The sequence below is a fragment of the Salarias fasciatus genome, chromosome 6 (genome assembly GCF_902148845.1).
Source record: "Salarias fasciatus chromosome 6, fSalaFa1.1, whole genome shotgun sequence".
NCBI classification, from domain to species: Eukaryota; Metazoa; Chordata; class Actinopteri; order Blenniiformes; family Blenniidae; genus Salarias; species Salarias fasciatus.
Genome location: NC_043750.1, coordinates 1,742,365 through 1,761,308, shown reverse-complemented (window position 1 = coordinate 1,761,308; position 18,944 = coordinate 1,742,365). Strand labels below are relative to the sequence as shown.

Below are 18,944 nucleotides of genomic sequence, written 5' to 3'. Positions count from 1 at the left end.
AGTTTATCTTTCAGTTCACAGACCATTATGACTTCCTTCTATTTCAGTAACATTGGAATACGGATCACATATTGACTTTGCAACTTGCCATTTTGAATAAAACCTAGTAAAAACTGAAGTAAGTCCTCATCATGATTCTTTATATTTTACAGACATTTCACAGTCCAGAGCAGCAGGTCCCACACAGCCTCATCTCAGCGTTTTCCCGCAAACCATGCAAGGCGACAGGAAGAGGTCCTTCAAAAGCGAGTGGTACAAACCATACCCATGGCTTGAGTACTCACAAAGTCAAAACTCTTCGTACTGTTTTGCATGCAGACATTTTTCTTTGCCAAACACCCAGGCATCTGCATTTACATCATCTCTGGGATTCTCTCATTGGAAAAAGGCAATGTTTAAAGATGGTGGATTCAAAGGACATGAAAAGTCAGAGGGTCATGTCAATGCCATGTTTGCATGGGGTGAGCACAAGAAGGCAGCCCTAACAGATACTTCCATACGTGATGTCCTTAATGAAGCATATAACCAGAAAGTACATGAGAATCGAAAATATAATGAAACAGTGGCTGAAGTACTCCTTTTGACTGCAACACAAAACATTGCACGAGGTCACCGTGAAACAGAGGAGGCAGCAAACAGAGGGAACTTCTTAGAAATATTAGAAATGATTGCAAAGCATGACCCAGTGGTAGAGAAAAAAATGAAAGGAAAGCAGAATGCAAAGTACACAAGCAGTGTGATACAAAATGAAATCTTGGATTGCTTAGCAAACATGGTTCACGAGGAGATCATTCAGGAAGTGAAGGAAAGTGAAGTTTTCTCTGTTACTGCTGATTAAACCAAAGACTTGAAAAAAAGGAGCAGCTCTCACTGGTACTTCGGTACTATTATAACGGGGCAGTGCACGAAAGTTTTCTCGAGTTTCAACAAGCCACGCAATTAGATGCAGAGGGACTCAAGGACAAAATCATCCACTGCCTGGAGAGATATGGACTTGAGTACAGATCCAATCTTGTTGGACAAGGCTATGCTGGAGCGTCCGTTATGAGTGGAAGACACTCTGGAGTGGCAGCCAGAATAAAGAGTGACGCCAAACATGCAGTTTACGTACACTGCAATGCACATTGTTTGAACTTGGTGCTTGTTGACACTGTGAAGGCAGTCCCAGAGGCTGACTGCTTTTTTGCACTGTTGCAGAAACTGTATGTGTACATGTCTGGATCATATGTTCGTCATAAATGGCTGGATGTGCAAAAGGAAATGTATGAAGGTCCACCACCGGAGTTACAGAAGCTAAGTGACACTAGATGGGCATGTAGATACCTGGCCTGCAGAAATCTAATGGACCGATTACCTGCTGTGCTTCGTGTTCTGCATGACATTACAACTGAAAATAGTGGGGAAAGATCCATAGATGCTCGAGGTTTGCTGACTCAGCGAGACTTAAGCTTCATCAGTCTTCTTGCAACTTTTCGAAGGCTCCTTGGGGATGCAAAAGTCCTGTCTGACATGCTCCAGTCTCCTTCACTTGACCTTGCCATGGCAGTGGATTTAGTCAATGCACTCAAAGACTCTCTTCAGGAGTACAGAAGTGAGACATTTGCTGATAATCTGTGGGGAAGCATTGTAGAAACTGCCACAGAGTGCAGTATAGCCATTCAAAGTACAGAGAAAAAGAGGTCTCAAACAGTTAGTTCCAGACTTGGTGGGTTTGTAATAGCCTCTACATGGGGTCAGCGCAAATGCATGGAGGGAGACAAGGATGCAGACAAGGATGCCTTCAGGAGAACAATCTTCTACCCTATTGTGGACACCATACTTGGAGAGTTAGACAGACGCTTCTCAAAAGACAATTGTGACATCATGAGAGGAATACAAGCTCTGGACCCCAAAAGCAAAACTTTTCTTCAAGAGGCAGCAGTCTTTCGCTTGGGAGAAATTTATGCAAGTGATTCTGAAGATCTGGGTCATGAACTCCACCAAACAAGAAGGCTTTTGCAAAGGAAACAACAAAGTGGCATGCCGAATTTGTCTAGTATTGTTAGTATTACAGCTCTTTCCTGTAGATATGTTATTATTAGAGGTTAGAATGGTTCACATCATGTTTTAACTGACCAACAATATGCAACACACTGACAAGACAGCTTACCTGATTTTCAGTATGTGGAATCTGAAAATCCTCATGCTCTGGCCTCGACATTTCATTTGAGATGACAGGTGTGTTGACTTCACTGTTGGTTCTTTGCATTCCTCGTGTTTGCGTGGCACAGTCCAAAAAAATTGGTGTGTCAACATGTTCACCTCCAACATGAGGTAGGTCAGATGTAGGTGTCCTCATCCATCCAGTGCGTGGGTGGCCAGTCGCAAAATACAAGGTATGTGTGCGTCTGATATGGTCGTAAAAGGAGTTAAAGACTCTGTATTCCTCGGTGCAGCCATCAATTCCACAAATAACACGGAAATCTGGATTGTGACTGTGCGCTATGTTAATATGGCTCAATAGAGACTTCAATGTTAAGGCAACAAAAACCAAACAAATCACACACCTCCAACAGGCCATGGTGTTTCCGCCAAGAAAGAACCTCAGTGTCGGCTGATAAGTGAGAGAGGATCTTTAAGCTAATGAAAATCTCTACTGAGCTCAAAAGCAAATCTTGCTAGCTTAGCGACACAAATATTAATAAGACTGTATTTGAAAAGCCCAGACAGCACAAGTTAATCAAAAGTTGAAGACACCTAATGCACGTACCGGACGATTCAAACCGCACCATTCAACTTCCTGATATGTGGTTGGCGGGCTCATAGGTCAATACCAAATCAGGAGTGTGGTGGGGGAGGGTATTTATACTATATAACAGGCTCCTTAGTAACGCAATGCAAAAGGAACAAATGCAGGTTTGGCAGTCAACGTATAATTTATAGCTATAATATCTGCCCACTATAGCTACATATTGTAGCGGCGGCAGGCGCCGCTGGGGGCCGCCATATTGTTGTACTGTGTGTTTGGTGCCGCAAGGCATCATGGGAGGGAATTGTTCGGGCCGTTTCATGCCGTATTTTGTGTTTAAATGTACTTTGTTTCGTTCCACATGTGTTAAGTAATTGTTTTTCTATGTGTTGATGCCATTTTATGTTAAGCTATGTCGGACCAGGAATAAGAAGGGTTGGTGTGAGAGTGACCTGGCCTGCCTGTTAGCTGAGTAGAGGCAGAGGCAAGTGCTTAGTTGTTGTAACAATAAAACTTTGGCGTGTTGAAATCAATGAGCGGTGTCCTTCTGCGTGCCGTTGCTTTACCGGCTGGCATCGCAAGCCTCCTCTCGTGGCTAACTTTGCTGCTAAGGAGCACTGCTGCTTCGCGGCTGCGGAGGAGATCGCAGCTGAAGCATCAACGCCGAGCATCGCGGTGAACAACGCAGACGAAACGACGTCGACATGGAGAGGGTCGCAGCTGAGCCACACCGTCGCTGCGTGTCGCATCGCCATCGCAGCCACCATTGCCGCACCCGCCCATAGCTCAGTTGTTATAACAATAGAGTTGCGGTGTGCTGGAACCTAAAGAGCAGACACATTCCTCCTCACGTCGCCGCCCCACCGTTACAATATTATTTTTTATATATACATTTAACACAGACTGACATGTTTTGCGTGAGCCCCCCTCCCCCCTCCATCACTGCGCTCATGTGGTCACGTCTGCTCGATCTGTTGGAAGGAGGGAACAGCCGGTTTAAACTGGATCTGGATGTTGCGCCTGGACTGTATGGTAAGAACTTTCCCACAAACTTTTATCTTATTTTTTTTTTTGTACTCATTGTGGAAATATTTTGTCCTCTGTAACTTAAAGGCTATCTAGGGAACTAGCTAACGTTAGTTGACTTTGATTTTATGCTCCGCAGTGCGAGGAGAAGTTCGTAGTTATATTCTGCACTGTCTCATTAAGTATTTCTACAATTATCCGCCATGAAAAATACAATTATTTCTCGATGAACGTTTGATAAAATTAAGATAATCATGGGGAGAAGGGCGCTAATATAGGGCGACTTGCTCAACGTCAGTTAGCAGAAGAAGAGAGTCGGGCTGCAGTAGTGATTTGCGTATTTGAATGGAGGTTTGCACCTCCATAGAGCGGAGCTCCGCAGTGTTTCCTGCAGGAAAACAAGTTTGGCCAGGGGGGAGCGCGCGCGGCCGGGGGGGGTTGAGTTTTTGGACCGTTGGGAGGGGGCTAGCGGCTAGCGCGACGCTTCTTTGGACCGTCCGAAGGAGAGAGAGAGGGCACTTGCGTGGAGCGCTGTTTTTTTTTTTTCCCCTCTCCGTTGTCCGGGTGCTGCAGCATTTAGCGCAGGCGGGGCGCCCGGACTGAAAAGGTCTGGTGGAAAGCCTGCTTCGTATAGGCGGGATGTTGACGATAACGTGGGAAATTTACTTTATGGGTTAGGAGGCTCACATTATCTGCTCGCGGTCTGCTGTCAGCACTTGGTAACGTTGTGTAGGAACAGAACAGAAATGTGCAGGGCTTAGGTGTGAACGTGAGCATGCTTGTGTGTAGTGCTGTGGCAGACTGGTGACCTGTACAGGTGTCCCATGCCATTGCCCTAAGGCTGAGTTATACTCCCCCACCCCTGCGACCCTTTTTTTCGGCAGTCCTTTTTTTTCATTTTGTCAATCTTGAGTGAGATAATGGACAAGCCAGGGCAAAGTTTATGGAGAAAGTGAGATCCCTGCGACCTAAATGCTTATTAAGCCGTACATAGGTAGATGGATCGATGTTTTGACTCTGTGAACAAAGCTGAATTGATTATATTTCATCATAGCTAAAGGTCGCCATACTGACATAGTTTTAATGTAGTGATTGATAAATTAATAGTAACTTCCATTTCCTGGCATCATATAAGGTGTCGCTTTTGACAGCTGCAGGATGCAGGATACAGGATACGTGACAGGCGGTTATTGGACTGTAAAATCAATACCGTTGTCTACAGTTGTCTGGTCTAACTTATCCATTACATTCCTTTTTTTTTTCCTGTCCTCCAGGTAAAGGAGCAACTTACAGGACCACAAAAGATTACCATGGATGGCTTGGATGACGACACATTATCCACTCTAAATGGTAGGTAATGTTTAGAACTTGTAAAGCTATATATATTAATGGAAGTCTGCAGCTAACCAATGCAAGTATTAAGCATTCTGTCACTTACAAACACAATTAATTCAAAATATTTCACAATCACAAAACACCAAGTTGATTTCTTCAAAGTATGTCCTAGTTAAGAGATGAAATAACCAACGGACTCAGAACTTGGATTTTTTTTTTGCCTTGTCAACTTTAATACTGTTAAATTTATTAGTTAGAAATAAATGTATAGGTTAAAAAATGGTATCAATGCTTAAAATTCTGTAGAGTTTGGTCATGATTGAACTTTCTTTACAGCTGCCAACATTGATGAGGCTTTGCTCCACACCCTCAGTCGTGATGATTTGAAAGACTTGTTTCCTGGGCCAGAGAACTTTCTCAGGAGGAAACAACTGTGGGGTCTTATAAGTCAAGAGGTAACTTTTAGCCTGCTTTGCTCTGAAAACACCTATATATACATGCTGATTGTAATTCGGTTTGTTAACTCTTGTAATAACTATGTTTTGATTTTGTCTTTTAGGATGAGAATTCCACCTCACCAGACAAAGCAGACCCTGGTGAAACAGGAATTGTTTCCCCACCTCAAGGAGCACCTCCAATCTCCCCCCAGGTGTCTACTCCTTTGGTGAAGAGAAATCCACAGAAGACCCTGCAGCTCCCCAGTCCTCCAGAATGTGTGCTCTATACAGACAGCGAGTTGGAACTAGCTCGCAAGCACTATTTTGAGATGGCCCGCATTGGTAGAGAGGAGGAATCTACCATGTCCAAAGAGCTGAGGTGCAGGCTAGTGAGGAACACCATCACCAGCATGATTTCTATCTTGAGAGCAAGTCAGCAAGGAGAAGAGCTCCGCTACCCTTGCAAGCATGAAGTTACTGCCATGGCTAAGAGACTAGTGGAGTATTATCCCATGCTACAGGATAAAGTTGGACCCTTGAAACATGTAAGTGATTGGAATTTTTGCCATGTCTTCTTAGACGCTTTAGTTTACGTTTTCATTTGTACTGTGCTTCCCCACAGATGAGCATGTACAATTATCTTCAGAAGAGGATGCTGAATGTGAAGTCCCCACAAAGAGGCAGGGGCCAACCCCACAAAGAGGCCGTCCAAACAAAAGGGGCCGTGTCGACTTCTCACCAAATGACCAGGAAGCAGAGCGTGATGCAGACTCAAGTGGTGGATCAACTATTCTTTTGCCACCTGAGAGCAGCTCTGATCGTGACAGTTCATGTAAGTGAAAATTATAATTATAGCAGTAATAATGGGCATAAAGGCTTGGTAACTTTATGATAGTTGTAGAAATCATGACATTACAGATAGTGATGTTTACATTTAAATTTTGATCAGGTTTTCATGTATTGCAATTTGAGACACCTTCATTTGTTTTCATGTTTTTGGCTCTCAACAGAGCACAAATAATTAAAGTATAACACAAACAATGGTATCCATGCCGGCTAACACCCACTCAGAAAGACGTGTCTGATGCCATTACTAATTTCTTTTTTTTTTAGCGGAAATGGACAGCCTGGCAACACAGGCCAGGCATTACAAGACTCTGCAGGAGATGTATAAAAAACCAAAACCAAACCAAGATGCTGTCTGCCAAATCCTTGACCTTGAGTTTCAGGCAAGAAGAGCCTTCATTGACACTGATCTCCTGAAAGAAGAGGACAAGGCTACAAAGATTTTGGAGGCATATCCATGTTTCAAAGAGCTTCATCATGGAAGCAATTTACCTGTGATTTTGTCATCTCTTTAAAACAGGCTATGCTGTATGTTTAAAAGTTTATTTGTGTTATAGGTGATGGATGAGCTGCGACGGATCCTGGACATGGGAAACAGCAAATTCATAGCTGAAGTAAAGGAAAGATGTGAGGAGTTCTACTCCATGGTGCAGTTTTATGGTGTTTGGAAGAAGGTGTTGAAGCCACCCATGAACCTGGGTGGAGGTGAGTCATTTTGCTGTCTTTAATACACCATGTAACTGCTTCCGCACACATTGGCATGAATTGGATTGTGCATGTTGTCTAAATGTAAAGCTGATTAAAAAGAACCAGAAAAATAATATTCTTCATGGTGAGCAGAATTTTCTGTGACTTCAACGTCAAGCTGACATTGAAGTTAGTAGCTTTGAACTGAAAGCTGATTATTCTATTCTAGTGGATTACTACATTGCGCTGTTCAGAGCACTCCCCACGCTCTTCCCATCTCCAACTGCACCCCCGAAAAAACTGGGACATGCCAATGAGGCATTGCTTCTCGTCCTTGAGGTGAGACTTTTGTTCACATTTTGTCAACAGTCAATGTATGTCTGGCGTTGTATTTTGTTTTTGTTTGTCTCTAATGGTGTGTAATGGATGTGGGTAGGACATGGAAAGGGACAATGTGAGGAATCCATCATTTATTTCATTTTTTTATTGTGCATCTCTTCTCCTAAATATGCAAAATAACCAAATTTACACTACGAAAATTAATACTCTAGCCTCTGTAGCGCTATATTGTCACATAGGATGACTTGCCATGCTGCAGATGACACCTAAAAAACTGAATTCAAATACCCACAAAAATATTCCTCTTCAAAACGGCAGGAAAGAGTTGAGTGATGTAATGTTAGTAACAGTCAAACATATTCAGTAAAAGCTCCAAGATAGTCTGTTCAATTTCCAAATAAAGCAATACAGCAGCATTTTCCCACTCAGCCTAAGCTTCAGCAATGGAAAACAGAATTTCGAGGGGCAGATGAATGCTACAGAAAAATAGGAGACAAAGAAGAGGTGATGTGCAGTGATGTAATTTCCACAGAAAAATAATAGTAATTATAATAACTAATTTAGTTGGAATTTGCAAATACTCTTTCAACTGTTGTGTCGTCTCTAATACCATATTGGCTCAAATATAGGATGACTCTGATTATAAGACGACCCCAATTTTTCAAATGTCACTTTGTGAAACTAAAAATATTTTGAAGACAATAAGATTACTCATAAAACAACTTTTTATTGTACAATTATTCTAGAAAAACTCATAACAGAGATAACACTTCGTGTGATTTAAGATCAAGAAATATTACTGCAGTATTAAATAAAAAAAAACTATATTCCCTCTCTCAAAATCTGAGGCTATGACTCAGTGAATAAGCAACAAATAAGTAGCCTCAAAGGTTTCAGTAACTGCATTAAGAATGTAAATAACTTTGTAACCATCAAATTCAAGTTCTATTCAACTTCATGAGCATTAATAATTCAGTCTAATGTATGTTGGCGGCTTGGCAGTTGTTTGTTGACTCTGCTGCGTTGAACCATCAGTTTAAAGTTGACATCAAAACTTGGCCTCTGTTGTTTGCTCACTTCTCTAGCGTTCAAGCTACATCGTTCCAGGTGGTCACATTCTTCCATTTTTCATCAGAATACTGTGATGCTCCATTTGCTTCCTGGTCACTGACACTTTGACTCCATCTAGTGGCACAGATGTTTAATGACAATCTAGTCCTCTATTTTAGTACAACACCATTTTGTATAGTTTCTGGAAAAAAACAACAACATTGTCCTATATTCAGGCGATACAGTATTTCCCAAAGTGTGTACCTGTCTGCACCCATTAGACAGTGAGTGAGTCACAGGCTATTCTTTCCATGACTTCATTTGCAAACAGACTTATTTTTGTAGGACACCTTTCCATCAGTGGTCTGTAAAAATAGAAGATGATCTGCTTAACCACACGCATGCTGTTACTTCTAATGAACAACTTCGTTTTCAACTCAATGACTAAACTTAACAGCTACTGTGGTTTTATCATAGACATACACTACCAGTCAAAAGTTTGGACACACTTTCACATTCAGTTGAATGAGAAAGTGTGTCCAGACTTTTGACTGGTAGTGTATGGGTGTACATAATGTCATCTGACAATCTTAGTATTAGACTCTGTTTTCAGTGTTTTCATTCTGTCTTGAATAATTATTTTTCTTAGAAGATCCTGCCATCTATCTCCAGAAGAGGTCTTTCCCCAGCCCTCTGTTGTTGTTTGATGGGTCTCGCTGTCTTGTGGCAATTGGAACAACTCCCATCACCACCTTTGCCAAAGAAGACCTTGGTCACGGTCTGCTTTATCTGCTGGCTTTTTACTACACCCTGCATCATACCTATCCGAAGTGTGTGGCAACCCTTCTGTCTGTGTTTCAGACAGAAGTGTTGAAGGACAATATCCATGACCGCGACACCACAGGGTCATACAAAAGAGCCATAGCCGAGTGGAAGGGATTTACTGAGAAGTAGAGCTGCTCAGGCTGGGGGTAAATGCCTTGTTGATGTTGTTGAAAACCTATGCCCAAATGTTCATTGTGGTTATAAACATGTTTGTACTGCTGGGAGCCATACAAAATAATACACAGCTCTACCACTGTAAGATGAAGGGAGACTTACCAGTTAAATGATGATGAACAGAGTGATGTGCCATGTTGCTTGAATTACCTTCAGATTATTTCTAAACTTCTGTGGATGTTGTAAATGTTTAATGTTATACACATTGTGCGTTCATACGAAATGCTTCAGTTCTTTGTTTTGAGAAGCAAAAAGTAATCTTTGCTAGCACTGTATGGATGAAGCCATAATTGAGGAATAATTCAAATAAATGTTATTGCCAGTGCCAATTCTGTGTGCTTTCATTTAGCATATGTGCTTTTTCTCATTTTGAGCTAGAAAAGCTAATGAGGAATAATAATCTTGTTTAGTTGCTCTAGTTTTAAAATATATTCACTTAAATTGAGTAAGAAACAAGCAGTCAAAGAAATTGACAAACTAGTTTTGAGTTTATTTTACTTAAAGGTATAATACACAATTTTGATTTCCGGGTGGATCACCTAAATAACTGGTGGGTCTGTTTGTCAATCATTCTGACGAGCTGCTTTCGTAAGGCGGTTCCACGTGCTTGCGCCCAATCAGCTTCTCCCTTTCGCGCATTCAGAGTGTTTCTGTAGCCGTGTACCGATGGCGAGTCTGACATAATGAAACTGGAACTGTTTCGGAAAAAAAGCTTTATTTATGAGCGAGGCGGATCGCAGAAACTGTAAACAGAGCCGTGCACGCCGGAGAAGAGGAGATCGCGCTCGTACACTTCCGCGTTTCCTGGGAGAAGCAGGAGAGCCGGGCGGATGTCCTGGCGCATGGCGTTGTTCAAAAAGTGAGTAACAGACGTGGGGCTTCGTCTTTTCGAGAAAATCGTGTATTAGACCTTTAATATGGTTCTTGGAATGAGTGTTTCAATACTTATTTTAAGGTATTTTTGTCTTTTCAAAAGCCAAGATATTTTTCTTATTTTAAGAAATCTTAACAAGTGTAAATATCTTACTGCACTGGAACACTGCAAAAACTCCAAATCTTAACAAGTTTTTTCAACTTGTTTTGAGTGAAAATGTCTAATTTTACTTGATTTAAGATAAATTTACTTAAATTTCACATTTGATCAAGATGAAAAGGCTTGATTTAAGAGAAAATTCTCTGAAATCAAGAACATTTTGTGCTTGTTCTATTGGCAGATTTTTTTTTACTTATTTCAAGTAAAAATTACTTAATTTAAAAAAATTACTTTATATATATATATATATATATATATATATATACACACACACACACATACACATATATATATACACATACATACACACATACACACATACATATATATATACATATATACACATACACACACACACACACCTACACATACATACACACACACATACATACATATATATACATACACACATACACACACATACACAAACACCCATACACATAAACATACATATTACCATTATTAATACCACCGCCCTTAACACATCATCAACACATATCAACATATAGAAGGATATCTCCAGTAATTGTAATCAATGGTGCTAATTGTTTATATTTAACTTTAATTTAAGCATGGTGTTATATGGACCTGCTGCCAGAGGGGGGCAGTCCTCAGACAACAGGACCACCTTATGGAAGTGTCTGTACTGTGCATTAAAAAGACAAGAATTGGGAGTCTACTGCTAGATGGTGGTGGCCTCCCAGCAGCAGAGCCCCCCTTGCCTGCCCTACACTAAAGACTTGGTAAGTGTAATATTTATTATGTATTTGTTTAAGATTAGCACCATTATCACTTACTGTATTGATTTTATGTTTGCAAAGTAAAATAACATGTTATACATTGATAATAGATATAATAACACATCAAAGTATTGTGCTTGATTAAGATATAACAGTAGTTATAGTAATAGTAATATCAAGTATCATATGTTGATGATGTAATTGTAGTGACAAATGTAGCAGTAGTAGTAATAATAATAATAGTAATAGTAATAATAATACCACCAATATATGACTGAATATTAAATACTATAATTGACCAGTAATCTAGTAGAATAGTCTTATATAATACATATAACATTTTAAATAATTGATAATTAAGAACACATTTATGAATTAGCCCAGCACAAAACCTCTGTATCGTGAGAATACCATATTTTTAAATCTGGATTTAAACAGATGAATATTTGGACATTGTTTAAGTTCTGGTCCCAGTTGATTCCAAAGTTTAACTCCACATACAGACACACAAAAGCACTCTCTGGTGGTCCGCGCTGCTTTAATCTTAAATTTACCACATCCCCTCAAATTATAGCCCCCTTCTCTCAGCATAAAAAGCTTTTGGAGGTTCACCGGCAGTGTATTTTTACTAGCTTTGAATAGAACCTGGACTGTATAAAACTCAACCAAATCAGGGAGTTTTAAAAGATTTGCCTGCAAAAATAAAGTGTTAGTGTGGTCGTAATATCCTACCTTATGTATGATTCTTACTGCACGTTTTTGGAGTATAATGAGGGGATGTAATGAACCTTTGTAATTATTGCCCCAAACCTCTACACAGTAAGTTAGATAAGGCAAAACTAATGAGCAATATAATAACAGTAATGCATGATAATCTAAATAGTGTTTAGCTTTATTAATGATTGAAATGCTTTTGGAGACTTTACCTTGTATGTGTCTTATGTGGGATTTCCAGGTTATTTTGCTGTCAATAGTTAATCCCAAAAATTTAATTTCGGAAACAGTATCTAAGTCTACGCCATCAATATTTATTACGGGGTCTAAATTGACATTGTAGTATCCAAAGAACATTACTTTAGTTTTGCTTAGATTTAAGGATGATTTGTTAATGTCCATCCATGCTTTCAATTTCATTAATTCATTATTTATATTATGGATTAAATCATTATAATCATCATTAGAATAAAATATATTTGTGTCATCTGCAAATAGGATTAATTTTAGTAATGTAGATACCTGAAATATATCATTAATATATAGAATAAACAACTTCGGCCCTAACACAGATCCTTGAGGAACCCCACAATCAATGCCCAAATACCCAGATGAATATTCTCCCATCTTGACATACTGCTGTCTGTCAGTTAAATAACTTTGGATCCAGCTTGAAGCCGCTCCCCTATACCATACCTTTCCAGTTTTCTTATTAAAATGCCATGGTTTAAAGTGTCAAAAGCTTTTTTCAAGTCGATAAATATACCAGCTGCATATTTCTTCCTATCTAAGCTATTTGTTATGTCCTCTAGTGCATCAATTATGGCCATTGATGTTGACCTTGCTGTTCTAAAACCGTATTGACTTTCATTAATAAAATTGTGTTTGTCGATAAATTTCTCTAGCCTACTGTTGAATAATTTCTCTAGTATTTTGGAGAACTGTGGGAGCAGAGAGACAGGCCTGTAGTTGGTGAAGATGTGTTTATTTCCACTTTTATATAGTGGCAATACTTTCGCGATTTTCATTTTGTTTGGAAATGTTCCTGTTTGAAATGATAGATTACATATGTATGTTAAAGGTTTAATGATACTATGTAAAATTTGTTTAACTAATGACATATCTATGTCAAAACAATCAGTAGAGAATTTATTGTTGCACTTGCTCACCACATCTATGATTTCTGCCTCAGATACTCCTGAAAGAAACATTGTCTTTGGGTTTATTTCTATTAAGGAATCCACGTTATTACTACTGCACTGAGGGATTTTTGCTGCCAAGTCCGGACCAACATTCACAAAAAAACCATTAAAACTTTCTACCACTTCATTCATATTATAATTATCAGTATTTCTATCAATAAAGTAGTTTGGATATGAATTATTTTTTGTGCTACCTTTATTTACATTATTAAGTATTCCCCAAACCCTCTTTATGTTGTTATTTTTATTTAATAAGTTGGTATAATATAATTTTTTACTAGTTCTTAATATATCAGTCAGTCGATTTTTATATGTTTTATAACGGTGTTCAGAATCTTCAGTTCTTAGTCTAATGAATTGTTTATATAAATTATTTTTTTTCTTACAAGCATTTCTTAAACCCTGAGTTAACCATGGACACTTAACGGTTGTATTATTTCTACTAACCTGGAGGACTGGACAGTTTTTATTGTAAGCTGAACTGAAAATTTCCAAAAAATTATCAAAAGCACCATCCACATCTGTCTTACTATAAACGGCATTCCAATCTTGTTCTATTAGATCATTGTAAAGTAAATTGATTGACTCCTCAGTTCTTACTCGTTTATATGTACATTTTTGAGGTGATTTGTGATTGTTACCATCGTCATCATACAATATGAAGACAGGTAGATGGTCAGATATGTCACAGATCAACAGGCCGCTGACATTTGTAGACTCCATATTATTTGTGAAGATATTGTCAATGAGGGTGGCACTGTGCAGGGTAATTCTGCTAGGTCTTATAATAGCTGGGTATAAACTCATACTATACATCCTACTTATATAATCATCAGTTGTTTTATGGTTATTTGGATTCATCAAGTCAACATTGAAATCCCCGCAAATAAATATTTTTTTATTACTTATTTCTGAAAATGTTTTTTCCATCCAGTTTGTGAATGCCTCCACACACGAACCCGGCGAACTATATAGACAACTAACTATATCATTTTTGGTTTTTTCACTGATAATTTCTATTGATAGACATTCCAGTATGTCATTTGTTGTTACTGTCATTTTTTCTAATATTTTGTATTGGTATTTTTTATTTACATATATAGCAACTCCTCCTCCTGCTTTATGTGTTCTGTTTACATAATTTAGATTATAATCATCTAACTCAAAATCAATACCTTTGTCTTTATTAAACCATGTTTCTGAGATTGCAATAATACTAAACGGATGCTTAATTTGTTGTAAATATTCTTTGATTGCTTTGAAATTTGTGTACATACTTCTACTATTGAAGTGGATAATAGAAAATTTCCCTTGTGATTCAACAGAAGTATTATAATTATTCTCAGTGTAATATTTATAATTAATGGGGTTAGATGAGAGAAACATGTTATCAGGGTCTATTTCGTTTTCCAATTCTAATGAGCTATATTCAGTGTACTCAGATAATTTCAGTTCCATAAGCTCGACTTCCAGAGTTCCTTGCTGTGTTTCTAAGTCCTTGCTATCCAAAGAACTGTGATTGGTTGTCATTGAGTATACACAGGTGCTTCATCTCAATGATTCTGACTCAGTATCATTCATTTTTGTTCAATTCTTCCATTGATAACCAATACTTTAGCCTCTTCAGGGGATCCATCAAGTTTGATGAATATTTTACAGTTCATCACCCAGGTGTTTTGTATTTTGTTTTGTTTCCTTAGGAATCTGGCTTTCTTGGCGATTTCTGCGTTCCTCTTGATTAGGTGGTCATTTAAATAGACATTAGTACCTTTCAGCTTTTTTCCTTGTCTCATCAGTGCGGCCTTATTTTTCCTGTTGACGAACCTCAGTATCACAGCTGGTGTGGTGTTCTTCTTCATGGGGAGCGGGTGGCAAGCCTCGATTGAGTCCACATCCAGATGTATGTCCCTGGTCGCGAGAAAAGCCACCACCTGCTGCTCTGCGGCGCTCGCCTCCAGCTCACTGGGCTGCTCCCCGCCGCCAGCAGACACTGTATGTCCATATGAACGGGGTTTGATCTTTAATCCCGTCACGATCACACCGTTAAGTCTTGAATACTGTTCCAGGTCTTCCACTCTTTTCTCCAGGACCGCGATCTTCCTGTCCTTCTCTTCGATGCGAGTACGTAGCTCCGTTACTTCCTCCACAAGCTTGAGAATCTTGTCCTGCTTCGTCTTTATTGCTGATATGTCCTGCGAGAGAAAATCAAGTGTCTTTCTGATTTCCTCCGTCTCCTCCATAGCTGTGTTTTTTTTCGGTGGCATGTCGATGAAAAAAAAGAAAAAAGAAAAAAAAACTGCACACAGAGCCAAAGTTCACTGTCGAGTTGTTGTAGCCGCAGCTAACGCGAGCTTGCGGGGTGCCCTCTGTCACCGATTGAGTCTTCAGCCGCCTGCTGCAGACAAGTTATTAAATCTTTCCGTCACAGGTCATAAGCCAGAGAATAAACAATAAAATCAAGCCTTTTTATCTTGATCAAATATGAAATTTAAGTAAATTTATCTTAAATCAAGTAAAATTAGACATTTTCACTCAAAACAAATTGAAATAACTTGCCCGCTTAGCTCCACCCACTCAGTGGTTCTGCCCTCTTAGCTCCGCCCACTCAGCGGTTCCGCCCACGGAGCTCCGCCCACACACAGATGGTCCCTCTCTGATGTCAGGCTGAAGATGCTGTCTCTGTACAGAAGCCTCAGACTCGTCGGTCCTCAGGACTTGTGCAGATCGAGGTTCTACCTTCCAGCAGCAGAGCGTTTCAGAGAACCAGACGGTGACACAGGAGTCGGTGTGGAACGTTCTCGTTTGAAGAAGAAAGTAAAACTGAAAACGTTTCATCCACTGGAGGCTTGTGTGAAAACAGTCCTGATCACACATGTTGAGTCTGACACACACATCTTAACACACACCTTCTGTTTCTTGTTTTTGCCTTCATGAACATGAGGAGTGTTCCGGGTGGAGGAACATACTGATGGATTAACGTGGCTTCGGTTGGTTCTAACATGTTTGAAGAGGCAGCAGACATGCTGCCGTTCTGACTCCGTGAGGAACCCAGACTGAGTTCAGAGTTCAGCCTTTGAAGTTAACTCGTCTTTGAGAACAGCTCAAGAACTGAACCCTCAACTGGAGGAGGAGGAGGACCTCTTTAATCCTGAGCTGGAGGAGGAGGACCTCATAATCCTAGTCAGTTCCAGGCACTCCTGTGGAACGTTTCACGTGGCTGCTGGTGGATGATCCACCCAGTTTTAAACCTCCGGTTGTTCCTGCTTCATTTGATGTGGCGTTCTCTGAAACCCGTCAATTAATTTCATCCTGCCAGGCCTGATAGAAACCACACTGTGAGCTGGATCTGGCGTTTAAATCACTCCTCTTACCTGAATCTCTGTCATCAAAAAGCAAATGAAGAGTTATATAAAAACAGATTGAAGCTATTAAATCAGTAAAAATGTCTTGAATAAATAAATAAATAGCTGCTTAAAGCGGATGGATGAAACAAATCACAACAGCTGGAGGCAGAATGGAGCTAAATTAAACATTTAAACTGGCTTATAGTTATAAGGTGTGTGTTTGTGTGCGTGTGTGGAGTCAATAGGCATTAAGGGGCAGCTACACACTAATGTAAGGACAAGGACTCATGAACAAGTAACGCCTGAGCTCTGGGCCTCCTGCACAATGTGGCTTCTTCATCAGGGTCAAAGTCTGGGTCTTTAAGAACTGGGGGGGCTGCGGTGACGGAGTGTGACGTCCATGTTTCTGGGTTCTCCTCTCCCCGCTCAGGTCTGAAGGAGGTGGTGTATCTGTCCGACAAGTACCGCGACTCGCCGGAGATGACGGCGTCCCGGAGGCTGCTGAAAATGGCGGGGATCCACTTCAGGTGAGCGGCTGGTCCGCCCCCCAGGGGGGGAGGAGGGGGGGTCTGTCTGTTACATGCCTTACTTGACCCTGCCTGCAGGCGGCGCTGCAGAGCCAGAGTCGCCCAGCAGGAGAGTTCAGGTTCCCCAGCTGCGTCGCTGCTGACTGCGCCCCTCCTCAACCAATTAAAGGTCTTAACTTAGAAACCAGGAGCAGCTCCAGCATTCACCATGACACACACTCACACTCACACACACACACACACACACACACACACACACACACACACTCTCACTCTCTTCTCCCTCTTCTTGTGTTGGGTTTTTCATACCCTGTGAGAACCGGCAGTCAGAACTGAGGCTCCTCCCACTCCCAGCCACTTCCTGTGATTCTGGGAGTGTGCTGGTTGCCATGGTTACAGCGTTGCTTGTCTTTCTGGCCAGCTGCGGACTGGGTCTGTTCGTCCTGAGCTCTCCTGCTGGACGCCGGAGCGCTCAGCCTCAATTAGAGCCATTTGTTTCCTGAACACGTGAGAATCAGCAGGTCCAGAGACGCCATCTCCACGTGTATCCCTGACTCTCTGTGTGTGTCTGTGTCTGTGTGTGTGTGTGTGTGTGTGTGTGTGTGTGTGTGTGTCTGTGTGTGTGTCTCTGGCAGGCAGTTCCAGCCCAAGAGGACTGAGATTGTCATTGATTTTAATTCCATTAACCATCCTGGGATGCTGAGCTGCGCGTCCAAGTGAAAATGCAAACGACTCACCTTGGGGAGCCGCCGGGCAAGCGAGCGAGCGAGCGAGGCGAGGAGGCAGAGGAAGAATGACGAGATTGAAAGGGACTTTGATGCTTCTCTTCCTCGTGTCTTCTTGCCCCCCGCTTTGTCCAAAGGGAAGCTCAAGGATACCTTGACTTTGGCGTCTTTTGATATTTTGATTAACCGGAAATTTGACGCTTCACCCTCTGTGGCTGGCTGTGGCAGAAGGCCGCCTCTTTATCTCCTTTAGAAAGTCCCTTTTGGTTCAGGGATGCATGCGGCCTTGGAACAAACTCCTCACTCTTTGATTCCAAAACCTTTTTCTCTTGGCTGTTTTTTTTTTTTTTTTTTTTTTTTTTTTTTTTTTTTTTTTTTTTTTTTGGTGGCTGAGCGGGGAGAGCCTTCAAACAAGGCTGCAGCAACACCTCCACGTTCCATCTGACACTATAGAAATGTGTGTGTGTGTGTGTGTGGCAGGTCAAACAGTCTCCAGCCTGTAAGTTCTGGTTTTAACGTCCTTCATGTCTTCATTTCTCTGTACACCTGAGGTTTCTCTGCTGTTGTTTCCTTGTGCATCTCAAAAAATGCTAAAGTTCAAATATTTCATGGTGTTTGGGTTTTTTTAATGACTGTTTTTATGTTTTTCAGTCAAGACAGAAATCCAGTATTTCAGGGGATTATGGAGGCCTGTCGCAGTCTGAACCTGAGCTGACCGCCAGCTTCTCTGTGGGTGAAGACAATAAAGTCTGCTGTGTTTACACTCTTATTTCTCTCTCCGTCGTCGTTCATCACAGAAACTTCTTTCATGAAGAAAATGATGTAAAGCTTTCCGATGTCAGCAGCCTGGAGGAAATGATCAGGTTTCTGCAGAGAATCACCTGCAGACCTCACTCCTCTGGTTTCATGAAGCACGTTAACATCAGGAAACCTTTACAGTGAAGCAGAGCAGAATACCAACCTGAGGGAACAATGTTGGCTTTAAAGACAATCCTAAGATTAATTCTATAAAAGAAAGCCTCTTGAAAACCTTTAGTCTTGTTAAAACATGAATGCTCTCAGCAGCTCCTTCACTCAGAATTTCTAACTACTGGACGAGTCTGAGCTTCACTTTGTTCACGTGCGACCGGGTTGAAGGACAGTTTGAACAATTCATATTTCCACATAAAACTCAGACATGGACCCCCTGTATAGCCCAAACCATTAAATAAC

At 40.7% G+C, this 18,944-nt stretch overlaps 2 protein-coding genes across 8 annotated transcripts in view; both read left to right on the top strand.

The window, feature by feature from the left end:
* Positions 1-18,501, top strand: part of LOC115390429 (deoxycytidylate deaminase-like) — a 45,911-nt gene extending 27,410 nt beyond the window's left edge. For all 4 annotated transcript variants that reach the window (XM_030094301.1, XM_030094300.1, XM_030094299.1 and 1 more), the window contains 2 exons: positions 16,911-17,007; positions 17,643-18,501. In XM_030094301.1, the coding sequence (XP_029950161.1) occupies positions 16,911-17,007; positions 17,643-17,727 (182 nt within the window). In that variant the 3' untranslated portion in view covers positions 17,728-18,501. The remainder of the gene's footprint in view (positions 1-16,910; positions 17,008-17,642) is intronic.
* Positions 35-9,985, top strand: LOC115390435 (uncharacterized). 4 transcript variants are annotated; one of them, XR_003931677.1, is made up of 9 exons: positions 41-3,760; positions 5,029-5,104; positions 5,426-5,544; positions 5,649-6,071; positions 6,149-6,358; positions 6,640-6,821; positions 6,930-7,077; positions 7,289-7,398; positions 9,101-9,985. XR_003931677.1 is itself a non-coding variant. In XM_030094310.1 (6 exons), exons 1-6 carry the CDS (start codon positions 3,740-3,742, stop codon positions 6,787-6,789), a joined length of 999 nt encoding a protein of 332 aa, XP_029950170.1. In that variant the 5' UTR covers positions 35-3,739; the 3' UTR covers positions 6,790-6,903. The 4 variants fall into 4 exon arrangements, 1 of the variants encoding a protein (XP_029950170.1); XR_003931675.1 differs by having other exon boundaries at positions 9,098-9,985; XR_003931676.1 differs by lacking the exon at positions 9,101-9,985 and adding an exon at positions 8,484-9,064.
* Positions 18,502-18,944: the final 443 nt, after the last annotated feature.